We start from the raw sequence: 15,639 nt of genomic DNA on the forward strand, positions 1-15,639 counted from the left end.
TTGTGTGAAAAGAGGCCCCAGTCAGTGTTCCCCCAGGGCCATGTGAAGCTTTGGCTCTGCCCTTAAAATTTATCGTCCTGCCCATCAGTCTCAGCTCCCTTCTCAGCACAAGGAAACACCTACTTCTTCACTCAAGCACATGCATGAGGTCTTTTGCCAGGTTTTAACTTTGTCTGTCTTGTTTTTGTGGGGCCTTGTTAAAAGGCTTCTTGAAATAGAAAAAGTAAAGGAAGCTTGTAATTCTCTAGAAGAGCCAAGAGAAGGACTTTATTTTGTCAATTGTTTTATTCCTGTTAAAATGTTTATTGGTGTATGCTGAAAAGTGCCTTTTTCCCAATGTGCCCTGCCTTCAGTATGTCAATTTGCATTGCTGTTGTGCCTCCAAGATTCCAAGATTATGATGACAGTGAACTGGTTGTTTGGTGATTTACACTGCTAAATCGTCAAGGCTTCAGACTCTACGGCCTCTCCTGTGAGGATTCTTGAACTTCTATCTGTGAGCAGTTCCCAGCTCACTGAAGCTAAATGTGTGAAACCAAAGCATTTCATGGATAGCCTGTTTGATGCTAGGATTAGTTTAGTATCTTAGTGCCCTCCCTAAGCTGTATTTTGTTGAAGTATAGGAAGGCCTCATTGTGTCCCCATTTTCCTTTGTCCTGTCAGTTTAAACAATTGTTGACCTTTTTAGTAGGTATCAGCACTGCAAAAGCAGTGTTATGGTATGAGGAGACAACATAAAGTCTTTTAAAGCTCAGGGAGAGCAAGGTGTTGGTGACTGGGGACAAGGACTGAAGGCCATGTTCCCCATTTATTATTTTCGACATACTTGTTACATTTTTTTTGTAATCCCACAATAAATTACTTAATTTATCTTGAAAACTAGGCTATGAAATTACTGAATAAAGTACTTTAATTCATGCTCCTTACAACTGGTTAATAAAGGCTCATATCAACATATTCTTATCTGAAATACCAACTTTATTTTTGAAGCATTGTCAAGAATAGCAAAAAAATACCAGTTATTGCAAAGCCCCCAGTTGAGAGCTATGTTGAATATCTGCTCTCTTCTGTTTTAGATTTGAAAAAAAATTGATTTAGGTTGTCACTTCTCCTACCTTTGCATTTTTATCCTCCCTTAGCAAAGAACATATGCTAGCTTTTCTAGTTATTCAGTTCTACAGGGTGTATCAAATTCTCTAGGCAGAGCAACATTTGAGGTGGGGTACAAATGTTTTGGTTTGCATGGCCTTCAGCAGTCAGTTCACTGACTTGGGGAGTTTGGCTGTATCCATGACTGAACAGCTCTACATTCTAGGATTTAGCTAGGTTAACTGCCATGTCCTTCTGAAGCCTCAGAGGGACCAGCCAAGCCTTTCATTGTTGCTTCCAGAAAGAAAAAAAATCCTTTAGCTGTCTCATTAGTAAACCTTTTAAATTCTTCATAGTTTGCATCTTCATAGGAAGTGAGTTGTAGAAATCTAACGTAGCTTTTACTGGTGTTGTCGCTCTCTTGTACATATGTATGTATGCATACACCTATAGATACACATCCTGTGGAATCCTTATTAGGTTATCTGCAGAAGCAGGTTGCTGATACTGGTCTTTCCAGTGCATCAAAAATGATGCTGTAAACAAGAAAATAGTTTTCCCTGTTAATAGTGTCAAATATCATTGTGCCAAGCTGATATAGGCCAAACAACCACAAAGTGGATGCATGCTTTCTCTGAAGGAAACAAGGCTATCTTGGCATAGTGCTGCTTTATGCCCTTTAAAAAAGATACTAAACATATTCTGGTTAGAAATCCATAACTCCTGCAGTAATGCTTGGCTTCTGAAACTGGGTTGGGAGTGGGTGGATGGCTGTGGTCTGATGCTGAAACTATGCTCTCAGCATATTTGTGGTACGCTGATTTTGAAACTTCTCAGCCAGTAATTAAAGTTCTGTGAATTATATCAGAAAGATAAACAAGCAGGTCTACTGAATTATCTATAGAACTGAATAGTATACAAATACTAATTGCCTTATTGTTAATTTTGGGTGGGTAACTAAATTCTTAACTCTGCCTGAGATGTTTATATCTCTCAGCTATAGACTTTTACACAGATGGCCAATCTGCAGGTGTGAAGTTTGATCTGATTCAGATACCTAAAAAGTGCCTTAAATCTGAAGCCGTGAAGCTGTTCACCCACCTCACTCTAAGATGGGCAAGCAGGATATTTTAGATAAGCTATTTTCTGGGAGTGTTTATGTTTCTCCTTATGGTGAAAATAGGCAAGAATTTCAGGGTCAGACTTAGGGGTCATCATTCATTTTTAAAGGCAGGTCAAACACACCCCATGTTTGGGTTCTGACAGTTGGCTGTTTAGTCAAGAAAAGTCAATAGGGGTTTTGGCTTAGCTGTTTGCCTTCTAAAATGATTGACAGTGAAATAGGGAGTGATCCTCGCAACCAATAGTATCAATTAAATTGCTGGGGTTTGCATTGAACTGAGCTGACTGACAGCTCTCTTGTGCTTCCATTACCAGTGCGTGAGCACAAAGCACTGCAGTGTATTCAGCACTGCCTGCTGCCTCTGTGGTGGAGTGGGGTAAAATATTATGTACCTGCTCTGGTCTACATCTGGGTGAAACAGATGTCTCAGTAACTTCTACTAGCTTCTTGTAATGTGATTAAGCTGTTAGGAGATTATGCTAATACTGGAAAATAGATACAAATTAGTGACACAACAGGCTACTTGCTCTATTTCTTTTCTACCTTGGGTGATTTATATTGTTGCTTTATTTGACTTCCTTTTATGGCAATGTTTCTTCCTTCTGAGATTTTGGCCACCTGTATATATAAATGTATTTTTGACAACCAAGTTTTCATCTGATTGCAATTATGATCAAAATTGCATATAATTACCACTTTTTGAGAAGCAAAACTTTAAAAGCATTCATAAAGCAATTGATTGCAGTGCTGTGTTTATAGATAGACTGTGAATTACTTGGATTCAGTTTGATGTATTTCAAAGTCTCCTGAATATGGATTACCAACAAAGACATATTCTTGGTTTTATGCATTTATATTTTCAGGTAAGTCTTGCATTTAGTGTCATTTATCTTTAGATATAGCATGGAAGAAGATTAAGAAACGCAAACTTGAGCTGTCAAAATTGAGAGAAGATGCAGTGCTTTGAGAATATTCAGGACTGTGTCTGTGTATGATATTCCAAAGTACGGGAAGCTTTGCCAGACATGATTGCTTGGCATTTGAGCTTTTGGTTACCAAACCAAAGCTGATCTCGCAGTTCTGATGCGTGAATAGTGTTGGAGTCCAATACTCTCTGACCAGCATTTTTTAGATACTCCATATGTGGAGGGTATGATGTTTAATATCTAATTTCCTCACCTGAAGATAGTTGATGTTACATGGGATTTCTCATCTAGCAGAGTAATACAAATTATCCTGAAAATGTCATACAATTTTAAATTACGCATAACAAAGTAAAGCAATTGCAATACACAGTTCAATCACAATACCAATGTGATTTCCATTGCCAGTCTTGACAGTATTCTCTGTGGGAGTCCCCAGTTTTTGGGAAGAAATATGTAGCTTGAATGACAATATGTCTCAAAGACTTTTTGTTTTCATCACTGAAGACAACTAGTTTGAATGTTTTCCCTCATCTTACAAGAAGCAACCTAAAGTCCTCCTGCAAAATTAGTAATACCACAAGTTGAGCCAGGATAGTCCTCTTGGGATTTTTGTTTACTTCTCCTCCTAACCTGACCTTACTCAGGTGCCACCAAGCTCTCAGTGCTGTTGTTGTAATACTCTTAAGTGGAGTGTGCTGTCATGGGTGAGTAATGCTTGTCTTGTGTGTTTGTGGATGTAAGAGACAGCCTTCTCATATCAAAGCTTGGTTTACTGGGAGAAATTTGCCTTAGGTCTATAGTCTCATCTCTGGAAGTGGCTTGTAGTGTTGGTATGTGAGAAAAGAAACACAAAGAGAAGAAAAAAAATAAAGTTGAGGGAGGAGAATGTGGTGGCATAAAAATATAGATAGAAGGGAGCGCTATATTTCTTTCTTTTATGTCCTGTCAAACTTGCAGCAATTTTGAAGTGTAGAAGCTTGTATCATTCATGTGTTTAATAGCCCTTGATAGACTCTTCTTCCAAGAATTAATCTAAGAGCTTTCAGGCTTCCACATAGAGGTGAAGAAATGCTGTTCTGAAGTAAGGCTGAGAGTGCCGGTATGGGAGCTGCCAAGCAGGGGGTAGGATAGCAAGTGACTGCTCAGTCTGTAATAGTTATTTTTCTGACTCACCTAGTGTAACAGTTGATTGTGTAGGCACCCCATGTGTGGCCTTTAGGTTTTTTTTCCTCAACAAGTAACTTGGATGTGAATCAGTATCTATTGCCATAGAATTATCTTAGCTTGATCTGAGAGGAATTGTACCCATCATTGCCTAGAAAATAACTGTGTGCATGTTGAAGCAGTCCAAGCATTGACTGCTTCTATTCCCTGCTCCAGGAATTTATTTACCAAAACTAGTATGTTCTGTCAAAATGTTCACCTGCTCTGAGGAGGAAGCAGCAACTGCAGGGAATATGGGACTGCTTTTGGGATGCAGAGTGACACAAGTCAGTTGCAGACTCCTTTTTTTGTTCAAGTGAATACTGCTAACATCGGAATCTGTGCTAGCTGGTATGTTTGGAATGCTAGATCTGGTGCAAAGCCTTGTGTTTTCACTGCTGGCCCTTTGTACCAGAAAGATCAGAATTCAGATGTCTGGAAGCTGATTCACTTCCCTCAGGTAAAAAACCATGTGTTCATCTTGGTGAACTTTTTGCACATGCTTTGAAGAAATAATTAGGGAGTTCTGAATTGAAACTTGCTTCAAAATGCTTAAAGCAGTTGTTCTATTAAAATCAAGGCCTTCACCGATTGCAGGTGTGTAGGAGGTGCTGGCTATTAATACATCCCTCTCCCATTACTGTATTTAATTCATGAAATAATAAACTGTTAGCAACTGGGGGGCATTGCTTTCTGGAGAATGCACAGATTTTATTTATTTTTTTTTATTTTTAACCTTAGCCCCTTGGTTTATTCGTTTTCAAGTGCTGCAGTGCTTTGTCCTGGAGTCATTAGTGATGTCCAGTGCTTTTGCTGCTTCTCAGAGCTTTAAGGTAGCAAGAAGAATGGAAGATGCACATCTTCTGATTTTATTGTTGATACTGAAATTGCATGTGTAGGGTTAACATTGTAAAAACTTTCAGTGGGCTGATACATTAAAAAAAAACAGAAGCAGGGTGGAGTTCAACAGAGGAGTGGTACTCTACATGAGAAAGCTGATCTTCCTGCCTTCATTACTGTACTGTTATTGGGTTGTCTTGTGTCTTACAAGCTTCATTCCTGGCAATGAAGCCTCTCTGGTATTTTTTTTAACACATTTTTTTTTTCTAAATACCTGTATGTATTGGTTTATTAGAGACCTGGTTCAAGGGAACCCTATAAAGTAACTCCATTAATGATTTCTTGCAAATGTGCTGTAAAGAGTGGCTACAGCAATTCTCCCCCAAACAGTAATGAAGGATTGAGCTAAATTGCTGCAGTACCTTTACAGTCGTGTTTTTGCAGAATTTCAGCTACACCATTTTTCCTGGAACAAAATCATCTCTATGGCAATTGCTAAGACAGTTGTGTTTTTCAGGATGATCAGGACATCCAAAGTCTCCAAATTCAAGAACCCTGTTTTAGCATTTACACAGTCCATTGAAGGTGGTGTCTTGTGTGAGGAAAAAACTTTGTTAGCTTTGGAAGAATTCTGTCTTCCACTTGTTTTTTCAGTTCACCTGACCCCGATCTCTGCCTGATCCTTTTTATCCCCTTCTTTTCCTAAGAGGTTTTCCTGATGGCAAGGTATGGAACCTTGGAGTTGGATGACTAGCTATTACCTTAAAATGAATGTTAATTGGATATGAATTGATCTGTAGCAACATACCATCTCCATTATCTCAGCCTACTCCAGTTAAGAGTACAGCACCTGAGAGAGCTCTCAACAGTGAGGAAAACTCCTGCTAATATGTTGTTCTTAAAGAATTACATCTAATTCCTCCTCTTTAGTTGCTGGTACAAATGTTGTTATTGAGAGACAACATTTTGTGTGTGTCAACCTGAGTGTGTGATTTAATTTTCTTGACTTGTATTTCTACCTGTCAATTATTAAGAATTTTTTACTCTTTTTTTTCTTTTTTTCACTGACTGTTCCATGACTCATGCATTTTTTATATGGCTCCTGATGACACAACAGAGAAGTCCATTATCTCGGTGCTTCAGTTTACAGTTCTCTTGACATTGTGAAGTGCATTGAAAGTGCTTCAGTAGTGTTACTCATCTGAGCCACTTCTGTAGAAAATCATGGGTTAGTGACCTAAGAAATACCCACTCTCCTGAAATAAGTGCAGTGAGGTGGATCTCTAATGCAGTGTGTGATTGTACATTCATTGGTGGCAGTGGGAACTGGGGTTTTTGTGAAAAAACTGGGGGTTTTCAAGAAACATCTTCCTGTGCATCCCAGTTTAGCTGTTAGGTGATGTGATTTATGGTGCAGACTTCAGTGAGTCTGTCTTCTCATTTTTTTTGGGTTTAGCATCATAGAATTGTTTGTGTTGGAAAAGATCTGTACTATTGAGTCCAACCATTAACCCGGCACAGCCACCACTAAACCACGTCCTTAAGTGCCGTCTGCATGTCTACCAAGTCCATCTACAAGTGATTTAAATACTTCCAGGGATAGTGACTTTACCACTTCCCTGGGCAGTCTATTCCAATGTTTCACAATGCTGTAAGTGAAGAAAATTTTCCTACTACCCAGTCTAAACCTCTCCCAATGTAACATGAGGCCATTTCCTCTTGTCTTGCCGCTGATTACTTGGAAGAGACCAGCCCCACCTGGCTATGGCCTCCTTTCAGGTGGCTTCAAAGAGCAGTAAGGTCTTCCCTTTCCCCTCCTTCTTCTCCAGAATAACTTCACAGGCTGCATGCCCAATTCGTGCCTGGAGAATCTTGCATGAGCACAGGTTTTTATTATTTATTTAATGCATGGTAAGTTTCATTTTCATCAGGTATTCATTTCTACTTGCTGCAGAATTAAATCAATTTCACTTGTTTCATCTCTTTATTTGCCCTCTCCCACTAGGCATGCTAATAAAGGACAAGTACTTTTATTGAAGTACATATATTTTTTACTGTGGACCAGCACTGTTCTGTGATTAAAAAATAAACATTTAAAAAAATTTAAGTGCCTTGAGAGCTTTTAGAAGGCTCTTTTGGGAAAGCCAGGTCATGTGGATTAGCAATATTCGTATTTCATGTAAACATTAAAACCTCATGTTGACTGTATTTACCCTGCACATCCTTACGTTACTGTTTTGTCCCTGCATGTTGCCCTTGAGGCTGTAAAATCAGGAAAGGGGTTTTAATGTGTCAAGAGCCTGGCTCTGGCTTTACTGTTCCTAATGGATGTCACCTTTGGGTTAAAGGTTTCATAAACATTGTAACTGTGCTGGTGCCTCTGTGGGCAAGTCTGCAAGATAAACCTGGTTGCCAGTACTGGGCGTCCTGGTGAATTGTGCTGTAGTTGAATTTACAGACCTCCAGCTTATTAGTCACTTCTTAAAACAATACCTATGTTTTAGGAACAAAGGGCACAGTGTCCCGGTGGAAAGTGGGAAGCCTGATGAGGATTTGGTGAGAACCAGTGGCTGCATTGCATCCGCTCTTGTTTTCTTTTCCCCTTACATTGCTCTGTTCCTCTCTACTGGTAATGATTTGTAAGTTTTCCACCTGCAGATTTTGTTAGTTCATAATTTAGCTGTCTGCTGCCTTTCCAGAGAGCTGAGACAGCTGCTGGTTGCGTGCTGACATGTTTCCTCTCTGGCAAAAGTGCAAGGGCAGCTCTTCCTCTATGCTGCTCAAGTTCTGTAATTTGCATTTAATATAACTTCTTGGCTTGCTGCTGAAAGAAGTGGAAAACCCTCTTTACCCTAAGTCTGGAACAGTAACTGTGAGAGAATGAAAACACCCAATAACATTGCTGGATAAAAAAGACCCAGTAAAGCCTTTTAATGTCCTGGATATTCTTTGGGGTGAAAAAAAAGATTGCCCTTGATATGTGGGTTGGGATGTTTCCTTCATAGCAACTCTCTCCATCTATGCTTCTATGTTATTTGCCTTTGAGATGAGTGCCCCTGTCTTACATGGTATCTCAGCAAGAGAAGGAGATGGAAATAATTCCTGCCAAGCATCTGTTCCTGTGAAAGCTGGTGGTGCTGTGTTGGTGGTATTCTGGCAGCTCTCTCCATCTCCCTGTCAGTCAAACGCTGTCGGCGCCAGTCCCCACAGCAGCAGCAGCAGCCTGTGGAGCAGTGCTGCCGACCCCGCCTCCTCCAGTGGGCTGCCCAAAGGGTCACTGCCTGCCCTGTGGGCTGTATTTAGTGCCCTGCACACAGAGCCGTAAAATCTTGATAGTTTTTATTAAAACGTTCTTTTTCTTATGTTGTCTGGCATTGATTCCCTTCTCTCTGTAACTAGGGCAGTGAAGTTCCGCTGCTGTGAAGCAACTGTTCGCAGATTCATCTGAGCATGTTAATTTTTGAAGAATCTCAGATGATTCTGTTATTTTGGTTAAAAGTGTAAAATGATGCTTAGAAAAATAGTGTTGCTTTGAATAAAGGTTTTCAGTATTTTTTTTTTTCAATTTAAGCAATATGGTTCCAAGAACAAATGGTAGAAATTTCAGCCTTACCAAGGCTTTAAATAATTCAGGAGTTAATCATCATAAGAATTTCCCTGTGGTATGGATAAAAGACTGCATTTTTCTAACTTATTAAGCAAGTTCATACTTGCTGAAGCGGTGAAGTAACTTTTACTTCATCTGTTGCAGGTTTTATAAATTAATTTTCTTAATTAATGCTGGATTTATTAATTAAAACTCTTACAGTTTTTATTAATTGTGTGAGAAGGATTGGTTGATTAGAGGAACTGCTGTATAATATGTGTCTGGATATCTACAACTGTAGATGTCCCTCAGTTTTAACTGTTTAGGGTCTTTAGCAAGAAAATGAGGAGCAGCTATAGAGAAAGCTTAGCTCTAGGACTTCAAGCAGTCTCAGGAGAATATGCCAACTCACCAATTTATGAATTTTTAAAGTATGGATCTGTTTTATACAAGCCTGTTAACAAGAGTGGGAGTGGAATTTGGTAAACTTTAAAGTCATGCATTTTTTAAATTTTTCTGATGAATTTTGTAGTTGCAAGTTAGTAATTAGCAGGCTTAGACATTTTGTGGTTTATATGGAAAATGAACCCATTGTGGAGTGTGGTGCTAGGTTCTGTACTGCTCTGACATCTGCTTGAGTATTGAGCAGTAAATCGAGAATAATGCCATTGCTGAGTCTCTCCCATCTTCTGGTGAAGAGTGGAATCTGTGAAGGGAGTGAGCTGTCATTTCCATATCTCTTGCTTGCTTTCCTGTGAAAATCCATGAATCTTGGAGGATGTTGGGCTGCAAGGTACAAGTTTGACCGGTGGTTTGGGTTTTCTTTTGGAGGCTATTTCCTTCTTACCCATACCTGTCTTAAGATCCTTACTCCACTGAAACCATTACAACTTCTCTAGCAGCTGTTTCAGAATTTGCCATTGACTTTGAGCTGCCCAGGTGCTGTACCTTTCAAAAAGAATGTATATAACAGTTAAAGGTCTTCTGTGATTTCAGAGTTTTACAGCTACCTGACACCTGAGAGGCAGTCAAATGTGCTGTGCAAGTTTATATGCTGCCACCCTGAATTAAGCCTTCAGCCACCACTTTTGTGCTGTTGTTAGTTTCTTCTTGATAAAAAACAGTTTTTGCATTGCATTCACTTTTGTACATTTTAAACTGTTATCCAGGCACCTCTTGTGGTAGCAACAGCACTTTAAAATCTCATTTTCAGGAGCTGATGCCATTCTGGACTGTTGTATAGATCACTGGGTTGGTTTTGCTCAGTCTCAAGATGCAGTTTCTTAATGAAAGATCCTGGGCACGGCTTGAGGCAATAACTTATAAAGCCAGACCCTCACTCGAGCAGATTAAAGCACAGTACATTTAAAGCTAAATATAGAAGAAGGCATATCCTGTGTTCCTAGTAATTAACTATTCAAGAGTCTCTTCAGTTGAACTGAACTTCTAGTCATTAAATCTGCTACAAGTTGTGAGTCCTGCTTTAACTGGTTTTTTTTAAAGTTTTTTCCCAGCTGTCTTAAAGGACATCTTTTATGTTCACAGGGAACAGTTAAAAGTCCACAGCTGAGCTTCAGGTGCATGCAAGCTTTTTTGCAGCTTAAAAGTACACTGCATCAAAGGAAAGAAGTCTGGTGTGAGAAAATTAGCATATGCATTTCTGTCTTTTATAGAAACTGGGAAACTGTACCAGTGTGCTGGGTTGAAGGCTTTTGTGTGTTCCTTAAGGAAGTGGCACTGTCAACCCCAGCCTGATGGCTTGTTTGTGCTCTGGAAGAGCTGTGGAAAGCAGATTAATTCCTACAGTTCTTACCTGATGTGTGGCTCGCTTGACCCTTTCTTTGCAAACCTCATGGGCTTCTCTTGCAATCTCTTGAAATGAACATTTTTAGACTCAAAACAAGGTGTAAGGTCTCCAGGCAAAACAAGAACAAATCAAAAATACCTGAGTGTTATAGATCATTCTCTTTACAAATAACTGAAGGTCAGAAAGACAAAGCAGATGACTATGTCAAATCTAGCCAGTCACTGGCTAGAGGCTATAGCGGCTGTTGCTTATCCCTGTAGACTGCTAGATTATCTGCCTAATTAACTTGTAAAGTACCTTCTGTTCCTTTAACACTGAGCTGTCTCATCGGGGAAAGAGCCTTAGGAGCTTTGCTGTGAAGGCACTTTTGGATCCTACAGCACTTAGAAAACTCCCATGATATCATGGTTTGCCATGTTTAACTCTCTTCGCAGATGAGCAAATAGTTTTTCCAGAAGGCTGTTGCAGTTGTTTCAAAAAGCTTCTTGGTCTGTTACAACTGCAGCTTTAAATCTCAGTGATGATGAGTGTGAATCTCAGTTGAACTGCTTGTTGCATATTTGTGTTTTTATGACTTACAGGAAGCAAACCCCGTCTTGACTCTGAACTTTACTGGCTATTTCCAGTTCATCTGCCTGCATGCACAGTTTTTGACTGTGAATAAGTGGTAAACCTAGACTAGAAAGCAGTGGTTTGCCAAGTAAAACATTTGAAATGTTGCAAAAGTGGCCAGCTAGGGATGCTGCCACTAGAAGTCTGGTGAATGTGAATGTATTGTATAGCTGGATCATTGTTAGGAGAGTTAAGTGAACTTCCAGTAGTAGAGAAGGCACTGCTTGGATAGCAACGTGTGGTTGATGGCTTCTTTCTCAGCCATGGGGCTTGAATTTATTTTCATTTGTGGTAGGAAGCATGTTGGCAAATCTGTCTACTTCTAAACTAGACCTGCAGAGTCCACAATGAGGAAATAAAATATTACAGATTTTTGTAAAACTAAAGTTATTAGCAGAACATGCTCAAAGTCTTGCATGAGAAGGCCTTATTTTGGACAAGCAAATAATATGTAACAGTGACCTAATGGCCTGCAGGGTGTGAAGTAGGTGGTCTCCAAGTCTCAGGGCTGGCACATGCTGTGGGCTGGACAGGGGGATGACCTGTGGTGATTCCTACATGCTTCAAAGCTTCCTCTTACTTGCTGTTGTTTGCATTCACCTCTTGGTTTAGCTGCTCTTTGGGTAAGCTGCATTTTGTGTGGTGCAACTGATTATATCCAAAGCTTAAAAATAGTTGGGTTTTTTTTAGATAAAATGGCATTAATACAGTATCACTTCACAATTTTTGTGCCACCATGTGTTGAGATTTGCTGTAAAGTAATACAAGTCCAGTATTTTTTGCTGTTGTATGATGTGCCATGTAGGTCCTTCACTCTGTATTTATGCACAAAGTTGATGGGGCGAGGTATTTGTTTATCTTCTATTATTTTGATGACACCCACATGCTTTTCAGAACAAAAAGTTACTAAGATACAGTGATGCTTGTAAGAAACATTTGATTAGAATTTGATGGTTAAAGCAGTATCTTTGTGGTTAGATCACAAAGCTTTGTCTGGAGCTGGACAGCATGTAACCCTGGGCATCTGTCTGCCTGCTGAACATGCCAGAGGGTGAGACCTGTGCCATGCTGAGCCTCACCAGGATGGTTCCCAGTCCTCTGCTTTAGTGGCTTTTGTGTTCCCAGCATCCCCATGAGCTGTGTGGGCTCTGCCCCAGGAGTAAGGGCAGTGACTTCATCACCATTTGGTTTTGAACCTTCACTGTTTTTTACAGAGATGCCAACAGCCAGGTTTTAAGAGAAACACATCTCATTGAAGTTATCCTTGGATTGCATTGCTCTTCATCTTAAAGATAATATGAATTACTCTTTGAATATGTGTTAAGAACTTTCTTTACCTTTCACATGTTGGGATCTTGCTACACCGAGTCTTTATTTTGCCTTTAGATTAAACTGTTGTCTGTAAATGCTAGAGTATAAATATTTTTCCCTTTTTTTCTTTCTCCAGAAATTTTATGAATAAGAATCAGAAGCCGGTGCTAACAGGCCAGCGGTTCAAAACTAGGAAGAGGGGTAGGTTGCATTACATTTTTTGCTTTATTTTCCTCTTTGTTAAAATGACTAGAAATAGAGCAGGTGGAATAGTTGAAAGTTCAGCTAAAGGGTTTTTCTCCCCTTCTTTTCAGCCATGTTAAGATTGAAGATGTTACTGTTAACTAAGCTCTATGAATTCTTTTATTTTCACTATATATCCTACGACCTTATTTAAAATTCAGGTTTAATTAGCTATGAAGTCTTGTGGAAGCTTCAGTTAAAGATTAGATGCTAAATGAATTTATAGTATATTTACATCTGATGAAGAAAACTTGCTAGATTTTTGGTTTGGGTGTTTCTTAAAATGTCCTTTTCAACTACGAAAGCAAAATAGGAGCTTTTATTTAAAAGTTGTGTAAAGAAAATTATCTGGACTTTTTTGTTTTGGTTTTCATTTTTATTTCTTTGACTCAAATCAATACCATGCCTTTAAGTGAACCTTTCATATCAAAAAAGGAATTTTCTCACCTGCCTTCTCCATGAGATGGTCAGATCATCTCACTGGCCCTGCTTTCGGGTCAGAAGGAGGTCAGAAACTCCCTTTTCCACAAATATTTATTTCTCCTGGGTTGGCGTAGTCTTTTTTTTAATTGTTAAAATAAAACAATTATGTGAGTCATATTGTACTCATTGTGATACTCATTTTCTGTAAACATGACCAGCAGTTTGTTTCATTAAGTACAGTACAGCATCAATTTTTAAGGAAAGCTGAGTGGTGCTGATTGTACTGACCAGCCAGGTATTCTGGCACAGCAGGTGCTCACTCATACTAAGAATCCATTTGTTGTGGTTTAGGTGGCTGGGATGAATGCCCAACAGTTTGAGGCAGAGAGACAAAACATATGTAATTAATTATTTTATTCCCTTCCTGCTCCCCCACCAAAAAAACAAAAACAGAAGTCTGGTTTGTAAAAAGAAGGATCTGATTTTTTGCTGGTATAATAGTAGATTATTACAGCAGGCACAGGTGGGATTCCTATCTGTCATGACAGAGACTTTTCCCATCTTGACTTTCCTGTTTCTGATCAAAAGTTAACACCTTGTCTAAATGTCTTGTGACAGAAAATGTAAATCAGAGCATCTTCTTAGTGTGTATGAGAGAAACAAAGAGTTGGTAAACTTTCTCAGAAAATTTCAAATTCTATCACAAGTCTGAAGAGCTGAATGATCAGTGTCTACAGATCTAGGATGATCACGAAGCTTAGATAGGAATTGCAAAATAATTTGTTTTCAGTTATGTTAAAAAGCAGTGCCATCTTTCTCTTGTTTTTCCTCCCTTGCACCCAGCACTCCTTCAATTTGTTTCACTGGTACAGTCTCTTCAATGCAAAATGTCTTTCCTATAGTGCACGTACAGCATTTGTAAGGATAACTAATTAAAAAAGAAACCAGTATTGTTTGTAGTTAAATGTCATGGTGCTCCAGTAATTAGTGGGATTAACTTTCTATCAGCATGGTTGAGAGTGTTGTGCAGTGGGAGCTATACACTGCATTAACTCACAACCATATAGACACAGCCAGAGGAGTGGAATTAACAATCCCCAAAGAAATCCGTCTGTCAGATCAGCCAGTAAAAGCACTCACACATGCACACTGCTGGATTGATCCTATATATTTTTCAGTCTAGGTCAGTCAGTTATGGTTATATATGTTATTTGATAAACTTGTCTTAGAAAATGTTCTTTCTCTCTCATAGAGACTTTCATGTTATGTTTTCCACTGGGTTTGGCATAGTCTGTCCTAATACAGATTTGGTCTTTGACTCCTATTTAATACAAGCAATAATTAGAATAAGTAAAGATATTTGATTTGTAATTCTTGTCTATCCCTTGGATTTCTGTTTGCAGTGATTGGAAGTAGCCCTGAGTAACTCATTGACTACATGGATGAAGGAAATGACATGGAGGGTGGTCTGAAAGATTGGTTGGGATTTTTCTTTTGAGAGAGGTTACTTAAATGGGATTGTGGATATTAAGTGGCTTTAATATAGAAATTTTAGCATGCAAACATTTTTGTACTCAAAGCATAAAATCTCTTCTTCAAACGTGGTCATCCTGATTGCCTTAATATTTTAATATCCTGCTTAGAAATTTGTAGATACTTGTTTCTTTCTAGAGGCAGAGTGCCTGAGGAGGAGAAATGGCTTCCAAGTATGTTTATTCCCTTATGTTCCCATATACTTTTGTATCATAGCAGTGTCACAGGTTGTTATGTCTTTGCCTTAAGACTAAAAGATACTATTAGGGTTTTTTTTATTCTGAGTTTCAGTATATGAGGGAGTCCTGAAATGTCACCCAGGTAGGACAGAGTGCAGTAGCTGTGGTTTGACCGTGACATTTCAGTTTTCTGAGACTGTTCTGTGGTAACAGGCAGGCATGTAGGGGGTCTGAAACATGCATTTGCTGGGGACAGTGAGCTGCTTGTTTTTACCCATTTGTGTCCCATGGTACTCCTTTTTCCCTTCTGCAGATGCCTGGAGCTCTGCCGTCTCAGCGAGGTGTGGCACTGCTGTCAGTCATCTAATAAAATTAATTGCCTGTGTGAGCTCTTATCACTGGTCAGCTAGCTGCAACTAATCGTGGGTTGTGAACAACTTCTGAGCTTTCAGAGAGCAAAAAAGAATAATACAGTGGTTTTTAATTTAAAGTTTGAAAGTGTGGTTAATGTCTAAAATATCTTTGAGAGAGGACCGTGAAGAAGGAGCTTGTAAATCTCACTAAGCCTTGCCTGCAGCATATATAGTGGCAGACATTCAAATCACTGTGAAAAGATTTGAAGGAAGAAAAATGATGCTGTTAAGGGAAGAACATTCCAAGGGAAGGAAGCATCTCACAGTTCCTGTCAATCTAGGCAAATAAAATAGTTTGGTTAGTTTTTTTTGGTATGACCTCTGTACCTTTAGAATATTCCTTTTTCAGTG

The 15,639-nt window shown here is 39.1% G+C and overlaps 1 protein-coding gene across 1 annotated transcript in view; it reads left to right on the forward strand.

Annotated features, from left to right (window-relative positions):
- BZW2 (basic leucine zipper and W2 domains 2) overlaps positions 1-15,639 on the forward strand; it is a 57,692-nt gene that overhangs the window by 7,571 nt on the left and 34,482 nt on the right. The window contains exon 2 of the mRNA XM_069007066.1: positions 12,634-12,698. Coding sequence (XP_068863167.1) covers positions 12,641-12,698 — 58 coding nt within the window. The 5' untranslated portion in view covers positions 12,634-12,640. The remainder of the gene's footprint in view (positions 1-12,633; positions 12,699-15,639) is intronic.

This window comes from Aphelocoma coerulescens, chromosome 2 (assembly GCF_041296385.1).
Source record: "Aphelocoma coerulescens isolate FSJ_1873_10779 chromosome 2, UR_Acoe_1.0, whole genome shotgun sequence".
NCBI classification, from domain to species: domain Eukaryota; kingdom Metazoa; phylum Chordata; class Aves; order Passeriformes; family Corvidae; genus Aphelocoma; species Aphelocoma coerulescens.